The following is a 16889-nucleotide window of genomic DNA, read 5'->3' on the forward strand; positions in this document are numbered from 1 at the left end:
GGCAGTGGGTGGGTGTCAGGCATCAGGGTGGGGATGGGCACTGGGCAGGGGGATTTGCTGCAGTCAGGGGCCAGGGTCTGCAGGCTTGTGCCATTGCCAAGGGGCTGGTGAAAAGGCACCAGGGGCAGCGCCAGAGCACAACCTGGGTCAGTGAAAGGGCTGGTGGGTCCAGCTGAGAGCCAGGACTCCTCTGGGTTCTGTTCTGGGCTCGCGGATTGGGGGGGATCCGGTGGGAGGAGCAGGGGAGCTGGGTCTAGCTGTCTGTGCCTGGGGCCCTATCCGAGAGCCCACGGTGCGAAGCCCCGGGGCTGGCGGAGCGGCACTGATGTGACTGTGAAGGGGATTATAGCGGAGCTGAGTCAGTCGGATCCCCGTCCCTGGGGCACTGGTGGGGCCTGGCCGAGGGCCCAACCCTGCTCTGGCCTGTCGGGAGCAAGGGCAGGCAGGACCCCGCTGGCCTGCTCCTGCCAGGGGGATCCTTGGGCTGGCCAGAGCCAGGGAGGGGTTGGCGTCCAGGTGTCCCCAGACGCCTATGGCCAGTGCCCATCTCCAGGCTCAGCGTGCCCCGGGGCATGGCCCCTCCTGCTGCCACGTTTCCGCTGCCGCCCAGATGTGCCACGGGGCACGTCCGAAACAGCCTGGCCTGGGAGTCAGAGCAGCTCCAGCCACCACCTCAGTTCTGGGCCCAGCGGGCTCTGACTACAGGGGTGCTGGAGCCAGGGTGCTGCCTGGGCTCTGGGGGCTCCCGGCTTGGGGGCATGGAGAATGGGGAACAGAGACTTCCCCTGGAGCAGGCACCGGTTCTCATTCAGCCCCAGGGTGGGGGAACTGGCTGGCTCATGGTGTCGTTCCTATCTTGGGCTCCCACCTCCCCTTGTGGGATCGCTGCCCGGCCCAGGCCATCACCCCTCCGCGGGTGGGTGCCCCCCCTGTCAAAGCCTGTCCCTGGGCCTGGCAGTGAGGACAGGGGCCTGACTGCTGCTCGAGCATTGGCACAGGAGGGACCAGGGATCCCAGAGCACATGTGGGTTTGTGCCCCCTCGGCTGGGCCACCCCGCTGGGAACAGGACTGGCGGATTTCAGAGCGGGACCAAGGGGGGCACTGAGGGTGTTGGAAGCCGGGCACACAGGGGGGCAGCCCTGTACCCCCAGCAAGGGAGAGGGGAGGATACCCCCTGGGGCTGGCCCACCTCTGACCCACGGCCCCTTGTCCCCAGCCCTCGGAGTGTGAGCAGTGCACCTGTGACCCGGACGGCATCGCTCGCTGCCTGGTGGCCGACTGCGCCCCCCCGCCCTGCGTCAACGCCGTCTACGAGACAAGCCAGTGCTGCCCCACGTGCCAGGATGGTGAGCATGGGGGAGGGGCTTTGGCTTGGGAGAAGGGGATGCGACGGCCCTGGGGCGGGGGCATTTGCAGCCCCCCAGAGGCAGGGAGTGGTGCAGTCACTGTGGGACCCTGGGCAAGGGTGGGGGAGGGGAGAGGTGCTCAGCTGTGGGGCGGAGAATGAGAGGGGAGGGGAAGGCAAAGCCTGGAGTTTGGGGAATGGCCCTGGGTGGGGTGGGGTGGGGCTGGACAGGGCCCCTGGGGGCACCAGGCTCTGCACTGCTGGGGGAGGCTGGCTGGAGGCTCCCGTGGCAAGCGGTACCAGGAGCTGCCCGGCCACACCCACTGCTGACCGCAGCCCCGCACCCCCCCAGGTCCCAACTGCTACGCGGACAGGAGCCGGACGCGCATCATCCCCGCCGGAGAGGCCGTCTGGGTGGAGCCCTGCACCCGGTGCCGCTGCCACGACGGCCAGGACGCAGGCTACTGGGAAGGCAACCGGGTGGCCAAGTGCGAACTGCTCCGTAACTGCCACCCGCTGGACCGGCCCAACTCCTGAGCGCCCCCCTCCGGCTGGGCCGCAGAGCCCCCAGCCCTCCCTCCAACCCCTTCCCCCACCTCCGGCTGGCTGCCCCCCCCCCCCCCGTCCCTTGGGCCACAGAGCACCCCCCAGCTGCACCACTGACCCCTTCCCAGCCATGCCACTAGTCTCCTCTGGACCATGAGCCCCTTCCCAGCCCCATGGCTGGACCCCAGGCTCTTCCCCAACACCCCCCAGCTGGGCTGCACCAGGGGCCCCCTCCCCAGCCCAGCTCCAGCGCCTGCCCCCTCATCCCCGGCCAGGCTCCCTTGGAGTCACTCCCCCCCCCCTCCCCTTGTGGCTGCGGGCCCTGTGGCGGCCCCCCCCCCCCCCCAGCTGGGTGGGCTCCCAGCAGCTCCCTGAGCAGTGCCCCCAGGGGGTTGGGGCTGCCCACACCAGCAGGGTATGTAGGGGGCACCCGAGTCCCCCCTCCCCCACACACACACAATGCAATACCCACCTCCCACCCTCAGCCTTGCTGGGAGGACCCCAAAACGCAGCCCCAACTCGGGGAGCCCTCAGGGAGCCGGACAGAGGCTCCCGCGTGGACAGCCCTGAGCCACTGGCAATAAAGCTCCTGGGTACGACTCCCTCTGGCTTCTTCCCGCCGGGACCTGCCCCCAGCCTGGGACAGGGGGGCTTGGCTGGCTCTCAAACCCTGGGATCCCCCAGCTCTGCCAGCAGGTAGGGGCTCAACGGGGCTGCAGGATTGGTCCCAGCACCCAGGGGGCTTAGGTCCGGAGAAGTACTCTGACCCCCCAAATCCCCAACGCAGGCTCTGAGTTTTTGCAACTTTATTAAATACAAAAGTCTGGTCGCTGGGACCAAAGGCTGCATTCAGGATACGCTCAAAACAGGTCAAACATTCAAATGTACAAAAGTCAGCGGTGCCCCTGGCCTGGGCATGCTGCCTGCTGCCTTCCCTGCCCCCCTGGTGTCCAGAGGGGGGGCCCCCACTCACCACACCGAGGCACTGGTTTCTTCTCATCGCTCCAGGAGAGGGCTGGGCTCAGAACTGGGGGGAGCAGTGCAGGGGAGGGGGTGTGGCAGGGTGCTGTGCCCCCCCACTCCCTGGCAGTGGAGGTGGTACTGGTTCCTTGCCCCCTGGCAGTGTTCTCGCACGCATCACGCTTGGGGCCCGGCTGGGGCAGGCAGCAAGGGATGGGGCTTGGGGGTGGACAGGTTAAGCTATACATGGAGCTCGACGGCGGAGCAACGGCCCTGGAGGGGAGGGGGGGGAAGAGAGGGAGGGAACCCTGCAGAGCTCTGCCCCACCACCAGCTCCTGCCCTCCAGGGTGGGCAGTGCCCATCCCCACCAAGGGGCCTTCCCCTTCCTAGGGCACCAGGCAAACTAGTTCTAAAGATAGCGGCCGCCCGCTGCCAAGGCCCCGCCCCAGAGAAGAGCTGGGCTGGAATGTTCTGTGCTGTAAAAGGGCCCTTGGGTGGGGGCAGCAGCAGGCACGGCTGGAATCGGCAGGCAGGGGAGGTGCAGGGCTGTTTGGCAGGAAGCACCAGGGGACAGCGTGCGAGGGGCTGGGCCCCCGCCCACAGCTGGGGAGATCCACGGAGTCTCTGACCTTCCTTTCACCAACAGCCATTTTGGTGTGACCACCGCCCCAGGCTCCGCGACGCCTTGCCCCCCTAATTGGAGCAGCCGCTCGGGGGGGGGGGGGCTGCAGGGAGGGAATGGGGCAGACAAGGGCTCCCCCGCTTCTGAAACCTGCAGCGTGGCCCTCAGGCAGGGCCAGGATGGGAATAGTCCCTTTGAAGCCCCCCGGGATACAGTACATCCACACACACAGCTGCAGTGTGCAGGAGGGGCCAGCCCCTGAGTCCCTGGCAGGGGGGAAACTGAGGCACAAAGGGGGGCAGGGCTGAGACTAGGACCCAGGTGTCCTGGCCTGGGCTCTAAGCACTAGCTGACGCGGCCGAGGAAGACAGCGAGAGGGGCTGCGTCTGTGCTCAGAGCCCTGTGCCCCACTGGGAGCAAGGCAGGAGGGGGAGCAGGTGGCAGGGAGCCACGCTGCCCCCCGGGAGCCCTGCGAGCGCCCACAGAATGAGCCGTGGCCCAGCTGGAGCTGAACCCGCGGGGCACAGAGCCCCTGCTGCCGCTGGCCCAGACTGAACCAGTCAAGGCGATGGGGTGACACGCCCGGCCCAGGACCACAGCACAGAGCATCCCCGCCCCGGGAAGCTGCAGCTCTGTCCTTGGCTCTCCTCATAAAGGGGGGGAGCTCGTTAGCCAGAGCCCCTGGCTGGGGCCGTGTTGAATAGTGGGGGGCCGCTGCGTTGTCCCCGGCCTGCGGGGCAGGGCTAACCGCCGCACGGTGAGAGGGGATTCTGGGGCGCAGCCATGTCCAGAAGGCAGACAGAGTGGGCCAAACACGTCCTGGTTCGATCCGCACCCCCGGACCACGGCGAGGCTCCTCTGCATCCAGCCAGCCCAGGGCACAGAGCCTCCCCTGCCAGGGCACGGCCAGCCCTGCGCTCCAGCCTCATGCTCCCGTGGGCCGGGGGAAGGTGCTAGCCCCGGGCCGGGCGTGGGGGCGGCTTGCCGATGTCCACCGTGATGTTCGTGTACATGGGCCAGCGCGTCACCTCCACCAGCCGATACTGAAGGGAACTGATGCCGTCCCGTTTCATCGTCACCTTGGTGTTCTGGATCTTGGTGAACCTGCCCGAGGCGCAGAGAGGTGTGAGCGGGCGCAGAGCTGAGCTCTCCCCTGGCCAGCAGTAGCCCCGGAGGGCAACGAGGCACAGCCCTAGGTGGCCTTGGGGCTGTGGTCCCTGCCTGGCAGTGCCAGCCCAGGGCAGGGAGCCCAGTACTGCACAGCCTGGCTTCCCTCTCACCCAGCCAGAGAGCACCGTGTGTGCAAAGGGAGCAGGTTCACCTGGGGGCAGGGAAACTGAGGCACAGAGAAAGGGGGGGGTGCCTCTCTAAGGCCACACTGTGAGTCAGTGGCAGAGAAGGGAAGAGAACCCAGGCGTCCTGGCTCCCAGCACCACACCCCAGGGTTCACTCAGCAGCTGTCCCCACCATCTGCTGCCTGCTGAGGTGCCCATCTGGAGGCTCCCCCCGCCCCTCTCCAGCAGCCTCAGCCTAGGGGGTGGGGTGGGCTCTTGGATGGTATGGGGGGAGCTTTCCTAGGCAGGCTTCCCCCGGGCAGTGCCAAGCCATGGAGCCCAGGCAAGACATGGGGCACTGGAGGCGGTGACCAGCTGTGGGGCTCGGGGCGGGCCAGGCCGGGGTCTCACCTCTGTGGGTTGGGCTCGTTGTGTTTGTCGCGCTCATGTTTGATCATGCGGTACCTCCCGATGTGGCCGCTGGGACGCGACACCTTCATGCCGTTCAGAGAGATCCTGGAGACAGAGCGAGCCGAGCTGGCAAGAGCGGCACGAAGCTTGGGCCAGCTGGGATCTGGCACCAGCCCCGGAGGGCCCGGCCCTCTGCCATCGCTACAAGCAGCAAAGGGATTGGGCCCCTCTGCCCCCCCCCCCAGCCTGACAGCGACTGGCACGAGCCCCTCGGCACACGTCCCCAGGGCCTGTGCCCGCCCCACCGCCCGCCCCCACGGGAAGTGGGCCCAGCTGGCACCTGCCGCTCCAAGCACGACTGGGGAGCGGAGCCAGGGCAGGACCAAAGCCAGAGGCTCCTGTCTGCTCAGGGCCCACCTGCACCACCACTGGGACGCCAGCAGGGGGCAGTCAGAGCCGGGGCCCGGGAGCAGGACCACACCGCGGAGCGGGGTGACGCCAGGGACTCAGTACTAAACAGCAGCTGCGCACTGGGGAGTTCAAGGCCCGGCTCCGGCTCCAGCTCCAGCACCGCGCCGGGAACTCGCCAGACCAGGGCTTCCGCCTCTCCGCTCAGCCGGGTCAGCGCAGTCGCTGCCGAAAAGCCTTTGCCACTAGCCCTTTGGGTGCCAGGTTGTCTGGCAGGTGCAGAGGAAACTCTCCCCCCCCAGCAGGAGGTGAGGAAGCAGGAAAGCTGGTTGTCCCTTGCAAGGAGAGGTGCCGACCCCGTGCACAAGGGACGGCACCAGATGGTCCAAGGTGGGCAGGCACCTAAAGAGGAAGCCAGGTGGCTGGGGGGATTTCAAGAGCACCTGAGCAGGTGAGCTGGATTTCATGGGCATCCAGCACTTCACCTAACCCTGCTTCCAAAGTCCCACTAGCCACTTAGCTGCACCTTTAGGCTCCTAAATCCCTTTGGAGCCTGGCCCCAAGGAGCATAAACAATCTCAACTCAGTAACTACAGCCCGCCCGCCCTTGCTTTAACACAGCCCAGTTCAACGCCAAACACGGTCTGACGGGCTTCTTTCTTCTGGGGTCTCCAGCCACCAGGGTGGGTTTCAAGTTTTAACTGACCTCCAATTTCCATCCAAATCCAGCTTGACCCCAAGGCAGGAGTAAAACGTCCCCCCTGAGCAAACCAGAGCCGTGTCCCTCCCCCGGGCACGGGCCCAAGGGACGAGTACATGCACGCTGAGCGAGGGAATTGCTGAAATCAGCGCCAAGCCAGCGGCAGACAGCAGCCCCGGGCTGAGCGGGAGGCGCTCTGGGGTTACAAAGCCACGGGGTGCTGGCACCCCACCAATGAACGAAGAACTAACACGGACCAATGCAAACCACGACTGAACTCAGGGATTTCAGTCAACCTGCCCTGCTGCCGAGTGGCTCCAGGAGCGAGGCCGAGCCACCTGGAGCCAGCCACTGCGGGGAGCTGCTGGCCCAGGGAATGGGGTTCACCCAGCCCCCAACCACTCCCTGATCGATCCAGGCCAGGCACTGCCCTGCTCCATGCCCGGCCCGGCCCCAACACAGCCCCTCTCCCCACGTGCCCCCCATCCCAGCTGTGTCTCAGACCCGGCACCACACGTTGGCTTTGTCCCATGGCAGCACTCGGCCACATCTCCACCTCGACGGCATCTACCTGGCCACGGAGGCTGCAAGTCCCACAAGAGCCAGCGAAGCGCCAGGGCAGCGAGAGCAGCTCGGGGGCAGATCCCGCACCGGGACCAGAGACGCCGCCGGAGCGCGCCCAGCTGGGCCTGACCAGCTCCTCCCAAGGTAGGGCCAGGGGACCCCACAGCTGCTCCCAGCGGGCAGCCTGGGGAAGGAAGCACAACCAGGCCAGCTACCCCACAGCTGCAGAGACCCCCTGGGGCAGGGCACAGAAGCGTGACCCAGCCGTGCCACACCACCGAGGGCACGGGCACTGCCAGGCAGCTCAGTGGGGCTCTCCCAGGCAGTGGGACAGACAGAGGCTGCAGAGACGGCAACTCCCTTCCGCCCCCCCGGAGCTGAGCACTCCGCCCCCCAAGTGCAGCACACGGGCCCTGCTGGCGGAGGCGAACGGGCAGCTGGAGTGGCAGCGAGCGACAAGCCGAATGCCGGGCAGGACCCAGGATCCCTCGCCCTGCTCAGCCCATTCCATGGGGCCACACGCCCCCAGCGAGCCCTGTCCATCCCGAGTCCGGCCGCAGGGGGGAGAGCGCCGACGTCCATGGGTGGGGCTGCCTGGGAGCCTGACCGATGACAGGTGCTTTGGGGCACAGGTGCCTGTTTCAGGGCCTGAGGGTTGGGCTCTGGGCCCTCCAGCCACAGTGGAGGGCTGGGCTCTGGGCTGGCACAGCTGCCCTGAGGGGTGAGCTCACCAAGGGACCTGGCCCAGCAGCACTGGGGGGGCTCACCCACCGGTTAAAGATGTCGTCGTCCTCGCCTCCCCAGCCCCAGTACTCGTTGGGGAAGCCGTTGATCTTCAGGAACTGGGACCTGCTCAGGCCTGAGACGCCCCCGAAGTAGCCAGCGTACGGCAGCCTGCAGGGACAAGCAGCAGCCGGCGTCAGCGCGGGCACGGGCAGGCCAAGGGGGAGCCGGGGCAGTGCTCTCCTCCCCTCCGGGCGCTGTCTGGGCTCTGCTCTGGCTCGGGAAGGGGGCCAGGCTCCCAGGCACCGAAAGCCTGCAAGGAAAGCTGCTGCCAGCCCCCATCTCCCTCTCCCCCCATGGCCCGGTTCTCTGCCAATTGGCATCCCTTGCCCCTCTGCGATGCCCAGCACGGCACCTCCCCCACCCACTCCCACATCTCTGCCCTGCTGCCCCCATGCTCCCCGCAGCGCCAGGGCACACGCCACCCCTCCCACTGAACCTCCCTCCCAGAGAGCCACCTCCTTGCCCGCCGAGCCGGGTCCCAGCACACTGGGCCAGGGCTGGCTCGCTCCGCGGCAGGTGCCCGCCCTGGCGTCCAACCCCTGCCAGCTCCGCCCGCAGCCCCGCCGGCACTCGCCTGAAGCTGAACTTGTCCATGGCGATGGCGAAGTGCCGCGGCTGCTCGTAGCACCGGTACAGATTCCGGTCGTCCATGGGGACCAGGTCCACATCGCTGAAGATGAAGCAGTCGTAGTCGTCCTCGTCCTTCAGGGCCTCCAGGAAGCCCACGTTGAGCAGCTTGGCCCGGTTGAAGGTATCCTCGCCGTACTGTGCAGGGGTGGGGGGACAAGCGTCAGAGGGGGGCTCCCAGGCCAGCGCCAGCCGCCCGTCCCCCCGGCACTCCTGCCCTACACACTAACGCTTAGCCCAGCTGTACAGACAGCCCCGCCCCACTGGCCCCCGAGCACTCCACTCTGCCGCCCCCTTTCTGCACGCCGGGGAGCAGGGCAAGCAGAGCCCCGGGGGAGGGCAGCCGGCCCCAGCACCAAGATCGTGCTGTCCCGCCAGGGAGAGGCGCTAGAATGGCCCTTCCTGGAGGGAGGCTGCCAGTGAGTAGTGACAGGAAAGGGCCCTCTGCCACCGGCCCTGCCCATGGGCCCTGCCCAGTCACTTCTGGGCAGCAGCCTCGTGTCCCCGGCTCGCCCTGCTTGGCTGGAGACACGGTAACCCTGGGCACTGTCAGAGGGGCTGCGGGTCAGGATAGAGGGGGCACCGGCTGGGCCGTGAGCAGAGGCAGGCCTCAAATCCGTCCGACAGGCCAGTCGGCCTTGGCATCATGCCCGACGCCAGCTGGGGCCCCCTCTCGTCGGCAGCTGCAGGGCCAGGGAGCCCGTGAGCTAGAGTGGCTCTCGGGGCCAGCTGCCACGTGAGCCGCCCCGGGCAAACAGGTCCATTTAGCGCAGTTCACCCCAGGGGCACCCCTGGAACCCAGCCAGGAAGGGAGCCGAGCCAGCCGGGGGGACAGAAGGGCAGCCACACCGTCTGCTCTGGGCTCAGCCGGCAGGGTGCACAGAGCCAGCCCGGCCATGAGCCCAATACGCCACGCACAGGCCAGACTGCAGGGCCCTCCTCGGGCGGGGGGGTGAGTCTGCCGGGGCTCAGTCTCCCGCTGGGAATGGGAGACCCCTGAGCTGGGCCCTGGCACCTGGGGGAGGGGCTGTTATCCTGCCCCCAGGCCCCCACCTGGTTGATGATGTAGATGCCGTAGGCGACCTTCTGCCGGCGCAGGATGGGGTGCAGGTAGTGCAGCCAGTAGCGCAGGTGGTGTTCCCGGTGGCGGAAAGGGATGAGGATGGCGACCTTCTGGCGGGGCTGGCAGTCCAGGGGCACGTACTTGCCGCCCTCCCGCACGTCTGGGTTCTCCCGCTGCACCCGCTCCATGCTCATGGGCGAGCTGAACTCGATGAGGAGCCGGCCAACTGCGGAGGGTTGGGGGAGCCGGTTACCAGGCGCCCCACCACAGCCCCTGGGAGCAGGGCTCACCAGCAAGAGGGGGCGCTGTGACCCAGCTCTGCCCGTGCTTTCAGTCCTGACCCACAGCCCCTGGCACCCCCACCCAGGGCTCCCCACCCAGGACTGGCAGTGCCCCAGGAGTCGGGTGCAGTCACTTCTGATGGGGCAACCCCTCACATCGGCTCAGGCGCCACACAGGCTCGGAGCAGTCAGCTCCGTCCCCCTGAACCTATCTACACTGAGCCCAGCCCAGCCAGCTCCCAGCCCCCAGCCAGCTCCCAGCCCACCCCCCGGCAGCCCCCGCCCCAGACAGCTCCCAGCCCGCCCCCGGCAGCTCCCCGCCCCAGCCAGTTCCCAGCCCGCCCCCCGGCCCAGCCCGCTCCCCGCCCCAGCCCTGGCCTGCCCCTGGCCCTGCCCCAGCCCACCCTCGACCCAGGAGCTCCCCAGCCCCAGCCGCTCACCTAAGCCAGGCGGCACATCCTGGCAGGGCGGTAAGGGCTTCTCGGTGCCGGAGTGGTTGGTGCTGGAGGCTGGGTCAGCGCCAGCCGGCCCACAGCTGGGGGCGGTGCCGTTGGGCCGGGAGGAGTTGGAGGACTGGGCCCGGGAGGAGTTCCTGCCGTTGAAGCGGCTGAAGAAGTCCAGGTGCTGGGCATAGACGTCGAAGTAGAGAATCATAATGATGACGAAGTGCAGCAGGCACAGCAGCAACACGGCCTTGCAGATCCTCTCCAGGGTCACCCCCAGGAGCAGCCTGGTCATCTTCCGGGCGCTGGCGGGCGGGCATGTGCGCCGAGCTCCGGGGCGGTTCCCGCCAAGGCACCGGTCCTGCCCAGGGGACACCAACAGTCAGGACAAGGCCCCCGCACCCCACCCAGGCCAGGGAGAGGTCGGGTCCCCGCGTGTCCTGTGGACACATCCAGCCACGCCGACTCCAGCTGCTTGTCACTCCCCAGCCCCACACTGGTCTCCCCCAGCCAAGTGACCCCAATGCCCTGCAGGCCCCCCAAGCCGTCTGCCCCGACGTGCCCAGCCCTCTCCTGGGGCACAGAAAACTAGGTTTGTTGCTCCTGCGCGGAGAAAAAAGCCCAGCTCCCTGGAGCTCCCGATCCCCCCCGTTCCAGCCAGACCTGCGCCAGAAACCCATCGCATAACACAGGGTTTAGGGGAGTTTAAATGCCAGGGATAAAGACAAACCAGCTACAAGCAAATCGGAGTCACACACGCTTCCAAGGGGCTCAGACTGAACCCTGCAAGCTGCAGCCTGGGATCTTCCTGGTCCTCCTCCTCCCAGCCACGGCCGGCTCTCTGCCAGGGCTGCCGGGCGAGGAGCAGGGTGCTCACCTTACTCAGACCCCGGCGGAACAGCCCATCCTCCTCAGGTCACTCGCACTACGGCCTCTCGTGCGCGTCCAGCGACGGACGCCAAGACCTCTGCTCGTCTCAGCTTCCCAAACACACTGTCCTGTCCTGCGCTCAGGGGGAGCTCCTGCTGCTCGTCCCTTCCCGGGCACGCGGCTGGAAACGGGGCGCCCACTGGCTTTGGGCACGCTCTGACTTAACTTCACCCGAGACAGGGAGCCAGCTGCTTTCCCCTTCCCGTCTGGGGGAACCCAGACCACAGGAGCAGTGACGGGGGTGCCATTCACTGCCAGCGGGCACCTCCTCCCGGCCGCGGTGGGGCCTAGATCCCGAGGTCCATGCCCCTTTGCTGTCCCTCTGCTTGCAGCCCCAGGAGCTGCCGCAGCCTCCTCACGACTCAGCCTCCAGCTAGTCACGCTCGGGGTTTCCCCTTCTGGGGGCAGGAAAGTCTCTTCTGACAAAGAGACTCAGGCAGTCTTCCTGTTCACTGCCCCGCCGGTGCCACATCCCCAGGGGCTGGGCCCTCCCTCTGCTCGCGGTTCCGGCTCAGGGACCTCTAGTCAGCAGCCAAGGCCTGTTCCACCCCAGAGCTTGCTGCATTTCCCCAAGCCCTTTCCTAACCTGGCTCTCCCTCCCTTCCCTGGTGTCACCACTCGTCCTCCCAGCCTGCATGTCTCTGCCACCCCCACGCCCCCCTCCACCCAGGGAGCCGCTGCAGCCTTTCCCCACGGCCTGCTCCACGGGCAGCCTCCCGGCTGCTCCAGGCCCGGCTGCGCTTCTGCCAAGTAAGGCTCCTCTGTCTTCGTTCCCCGCAGCCCCACGGGGCCCTGCAGGGCAGGGTTGGGAGGACCCCCCACCACAGGGTCACAGACCCAAAACCACAAGAGCAGGAGGGAGCGTATTCTCTCAGCTAGTGTTAATCCACATGCACACTGATCTTAACCACCAGCAGGCGGTGGGACTAGACGACCTCCTGAGGTCTCTTCCAACCCTAAACTTCTATGATTCTCTCTCGCTCCTGTTCCACCGAGACCCGCAAGGCGCAGTCAGCACGGTGTGGACAGGGGGTGCTCGAGGTCACCCCCCGCAGTGATGTCACTCCCCAGCCAGAGGGTAGAAAGGCCAGGCTGGGTCTGCTTGGCACCGAGTGGCTCTGGTCATGGCCCGCGTTCAGCACCGTAATGGGGGAATCATCACCGAGTGGGTGTTTCCAGGGGGTCCCACAGCTGCGCCACTGAATGTTTTTATCAATGACCTGGAGGAAAACATCAAATCATCACTGATAAAAGTTGGCAGACGGCACAAAGGTTGAGGGAGGGTGAAGACGACAGGGCTCCAGTTCACAGCCATCTGGGGCACTTGGTAGGTTGAGCTCAAGCAAACAATATGGCTTTTAATACGGCTAAATGTAAATGTCTCTCTCTGGGAAGAAAGGACATGGGTTGTACGTACCAGGAAGCCGGGACTCTGAAAACACTCGGGAGTCGTAGTGGACAATCAGCGGAACGTGAGCTCCCGGTGCGACACTCCGGCCAAAAGGGCTAATTGCGAATCTTGGATACATAAACAGGCAAATCTCGAGTAGGAGCAGAGGGGTTAGTTTACCTCTGGATCTGGCACTGCTCGAATCCTGGGTCCAGCTCTGGTGGCCACAATTCAGGGAGGAGGTTGGTAAATTGGGGAGGGGTCAGAGAAGAGCCCCAAGAATGATTCAAGGATTAGAAAACCTGCCTTTAGTGATCGACTCCAGGAGCTCCATCGAGTTCGTGAACAAAGAGACGTTAAAGGGGTGACTCGATCCCAGTCTACAAGTACCCGCAGGCAGACCCAGTATTTGGTAATGGTCTCTCCCATCTAGCAGCGGAAGCTCCAACACAATCCCATGGATGGAAGCTGAAGCTAAACAATTCCAGGTGAGGGTAATTAACCAGTGGAACAACGTCCCCAGGGCTGCGGAGATTCCCCATCCCTGGCAACTGCTCTAGGAGTTACCCGAGGCAGGTCTCTGGTGGTCAGACTAGGCGATCACAGTGGGCCCTTCTGACCTGGGGATCGATGAAGGGGGCTGGCCGCGTGGCTGCTTCAGAGGCGATCGTCAAAGTCTTTCGTTAGAAATTGAGCATTTTCCTCCTGGTTTGTCTTCTGAGCAGAGACAGAGGGTCTGGACTGTGCTTAGACACCCCCGCCTGGGCCACAGGCTGTCCCACACGTGCCCCGTTCCCGGCAGGGGCAGCTTTACCAGGGACCCCTTTTCCACGCTGCAGCTCTATCGGGGTTAACAGGACGACGCGTTTCAAACCCTTTTGCCTGAGTGGCACAGGCTCCACCGTCCGCCGATCCAGCCAGCGCACAGATGGACTTCAGCACTCGTGAGCTCACGGGGGGAAGACACGGCCCCGTCAGCACCCCCCACCTGGCAAGAGACCAGCAGGGCCACTCACGGCCAGCACTACGCTGCACACTGCGGCCACCCAGAATGTAGTGACAGGTTATCCTGCTCCACACACACCCTCCTCAGCCACTCTGGCGCTCAGAGACTCTCCCTTAGCTGAGGGCAGTACAGGGCCTATGACTAGAGTGGATTTCCTGCAGGAGAGGGGGGGCGGCACGGCACAGACAGGCACCAGTTCGTTACAGTCAGGGCCTGTGGTGCTCCAGAGCCACCGTAGGCCTGTGTCCAGCCCTCCTGGCTGTGAAGAGCCTTGAGCCAAGTATATTGATACAATGCTGCTTGCCTGAGTCTGCAAAGAGCCTGAAACGACGGCTCAGAGAGGTGTGAAATGGCCCACCCATCTCGACAGGCTCGGCAACGCCCACGGTAGCATGTACTGTAGTTCAACAGAGGTTAACTGGAGCCCAACGCCTCCTTCAGCCGGACGCCTACAGATCACAGCTTACAGGGCAACACCCCAGCTTCAGCAGTCACCAGGTCCCGTTTCTCGCCCACTCCCAGCCTGCCTGCCCGGCGCCCCAGGCCCCCAAAGCCCCGACCGCCCCCACCCTCAACAACTTCTGGACTGCAGACATGGGTTGTCAATGCAAACACCCACCACACACCAAAAGGGGGGGCGTGGGAGCCAGAGCCCCAGAAATCACCCATCACAACAGCAGAGAGGCTGCCCAGCCCTGAAGCCGAGTGCAGAGAACTGGCACAACTCGGATGTATTTTTATGAAAGGTGTAGGTGACTCAGTTTCCCTCTCCCCTCAGACGGTTTCCCGCAGGCTGGGAAGGGGTTACAGTCTTTCCTGAAATGAGTCAAGCAAGGCAGGGATTGGAGGAAGTCACCGATAGGCTGGATGAAGCAGTGGGAGCTAACATCACCGGGCATAATTCCTGAAAAGCACGCGAGAGGGAACCATCCCGGGGGCGCTGCACAGACTGGGTCTGACAGGTTACCCAGCAGGCCCGGGGGGAGCGGTTTCTGGGTTTAGGATGTCTTCACGGCACTGCCACATTCTGACTGACCACCTGGGCCTTCTGAGGCAGCCTGGCCGCTGGCTAAGCCTGGGGGTTACAGGAGGCAGGTGCAGAGGTGATGAAAGGAAAGGACAGGAGGCACTGGAGTGGAACGGCAGAGGCCGCCCCAGGAAAGGATTTGGCTAACGGCCTGAGGGGGGGCTCTCCGGGAGGCCACGAAGGGGTCAGCGGTGCTGTTCTCGCAGGAACTGGGAGGTGTGATTCTAGGAGAGGGGTGAATGCCGGCAGCAGTGAAAGCAAGTGCCGCGGAAGGCACACGCCAAGGGAAAAGCCGCTCACCCTTTTCACAAAGGACGAGGGAGCCAGACAGGGAATTGCTAGAGACACTGAGACATGCTGAGGGACAACCGGACTCTCAGGAGCGGACACGCCCAGCTAGCTGACCTGCTCTGAGGACCAGAAAAGACACAATGCTCCAGAGCAGAGCTGGAGACACACCAGCCCGCCAGGGAAACCTTGCAGACAAGGCCTTCGGGGGGGCGTGGAAGAGGGTGACAGAGGCAGCAGCCGTGCTCCATCCAGACCAGATTCACCACGTCAGCAGCAGTCGGGCACAAGCTGGCTACAGGCTGAGGAGCGACTGTAACTAGACACACACACTGTGCTTGGAAGCCCTGCAGACCGGGAGCAAGAGAGACGTCGCTAAGGACCAGAGAAACTCTGCCTCCCACCCCACAGCACCCACAAGCCAGTTCCCTTCCTATTATTATTATTTTAAGGCAGACCATTCAGTAGCTGGGCTGGGACGCTAGGAACCCCGGGCTGTGGAAATGCAGAGAAGGGCTAACAGCAGCGACATGAGCCTGGCCAGGTGGCCCACCTGAGAAATGTTCCATTTCCTCCCCCCCTTCTGAAGTGTGTAGCTGGATCTGGTGATGAAGGCCTCGACCAGGCAGGGTCTGCCGGCAAGCAGGCGTTGCTCGGGGAAGGAGGCCGGGTGTGATTTGAACAGTCCATTGGTGGAGTTTGCTGCAGCTGAGCAGAGCCAGGCCAGTTACTGGTTGTGAATCATTGACTGGGTCAATTCAGCATTTCCCCTGTTTGCAAACTGCCCACGAAAACAGCGATTTTCGTTCAGTTCTCTGGGACTCAAACGGCTCCGTTGGGGCTGCACAGCTCACAGCCAGCCATTCTGACCAGCCAGGACCGGTCGCCCAAGGCAGAAGCTCCCTCTTCCGCGGCCCGACTGGATGAGGGAAACTTTTGGACCAGCAAATACCTCTGTTGGAGCCCCAATACCCCCCGTCCCGTGTGACCGCCGGGATCAGCAGCCACTCCCAGACAGAAACACTGCTGGCACAACCGTCGGCAGAGCACAAATAAACAGGGTCACGGCTGGTCAGAATTCAAACCCACCCTCCCCACTGCGGGTGGCTGTCCTCACGGCTCCGGAGTCGCCGGGTGTGGGCAGATGGCCGGGACGTGTGCCCACGTGTACCCACGTGTACCCGTTACACATAACGTGATTTGAGCTCCAGCCCTGCACTGGTGGGCACCCCATCCACAGGCCACTCACAGCGGGACATGCTGCCCCCTGGGGAGCCCCATTCAGACCTGGCAGCCTGACCGGGTCCCATATGCAGTCTCAGGCGCGCAGAGCAGTGCCCGGGGCCCCAGAGCAATGAATGCTGCTGGGAAAAGGTGAGCGTCATGCCAACAACCAGAGCAGCCAGCAGTGCTGGGTCCCAGGGTCTGAGGCAAGGCAGGTGAGGTCATCGTTTTTACGGGATCGGCTTCTGTCAGAAGCTCGTCTCTCGCACCCGCAAAAGCTATCCCCACCGCCCCCTTGTCTCCCGGGGGGCTGGGCTGGGCAGCTCTGCCCAGCGCCTTCTGCTGAATGGCTCCAGATGCCAGAGACAAGGCCAGGCAACAAGTACTGCGGGAGCAAAGCCCTGCTGGGAACATGCAGCCCCCATTATCTTCCCCGACTCCAACGCCATTCGCCAGCCTGGAGCGGCAGCTCCCTGCCCCCCTTCCCTGGCTCCCGAGCTGCATTGTTCTCCCGGGGAGACCCCGCTTCCAGCACGCGGCCTCCGGCCTTGCCAAGGACGGCGCTGCCCAGAGCCCAGGCAGCACCCCTGGGCGATGCTGCACCCGCCCGGCAATGCCTGGGACAAGGCCCCTCCACCCAGCCAGGGGCCCAGGCTCGGACCCCCCCGGCAACCCCCCCAGGAGCTGCCTGGGGGACTGTGCAGGAGCCATTTTGGGTGGGGTGGGGAGATGGCTGTAGATAAAGGCAAGGAGGAGCCAAGCGTGTGGTGGGGGGGGGGTTTGCTGCCGGGGATAGCCCGGGGGGGCCCCTAAGCGGGATGTCCCCCCCCCAACACTAGAACAGGCCCCAGGGTTACAAACAGGAGCCCTGGGGTGGCTCGATCTGCGCCAGTCCAGCCCAGGAGCCCCCGGCCAGGGGTCCCCCGACCCCCCTCCGCCCGCGGGGCAGCCGGGCAGGGACAGACACGGGCCACCCACGGGGGGGGGGGGGC

At 65.2% G+C, this 16889-nt stretch overlaps 2 protein-coding genes across 2 annotated transcripts in view; one reads left to right on the top strand and one right to left on the bottom strand.

Annotated features, from left to right (window-relative positions):
• Positions 1–1944, top strand: part of LOC117882126 (von Willebrand factor C domain-containing protein 2-like) — a 22496-nt gene extending 20552 nt beyond the window's left edge. The window contains exons 2-4 of the mRNA XM_034780111.1: positions 6–146; positions 1218–1347; positions 1699–1944. Of these exons, the coding sequence (XP_034636002.1) occupies positions 6–146; positions 1218–1347; positions 1699–1883 (456 nt within the window). The 3' untranslated portion in view covers positions 1884–1944. The remainder of the gene's footprint in view (positions 1–5; positions 147–1217; positions 1348–1698) is intronic.
• Positions 1945–3927: 1983 nt separating this feature from the next.
• On the bottom strand, positions 3928–10498 carry B4GALT2 (beta-1,4-galactosyltransferase 2). The gene is made up of 6 exons (XM_034779181.1): positions 10030–10498; positions 9299–9534; positions 8193–8383; positions 7604–7726; positions 5161–5265; positions 3928–4579 (listed from the first exon to the last, which is right to left on the bottom strand). Exons 1-6 carry the CDS (start codon positions 10325–10327, stop codon positions 4429–4431), a joined length of 1104 nt encoding a protein of 367 aa, XP_034635072.1. The 5' UTR covers positions 10328–10498; the 3' UTR covers positions 3928–4428.
• Between the last annotated feature and the right edge of the window lie 6391 nt (positions 10499–16889).

Source organism: Trachemys scripta, chromosome 8, assembly GCF_013100865.1.
Source record: "Trachemys scripta elegans isolate TJP31775 chromosome 8, CAS_Tse_1.0, whole genome shotgun sequence".
Classification (NCBI taxonomy): Eukaryota; Metazoa; Chordata; order Testudines; family Emydidae; genus Trachemys; species Trachemys scripta.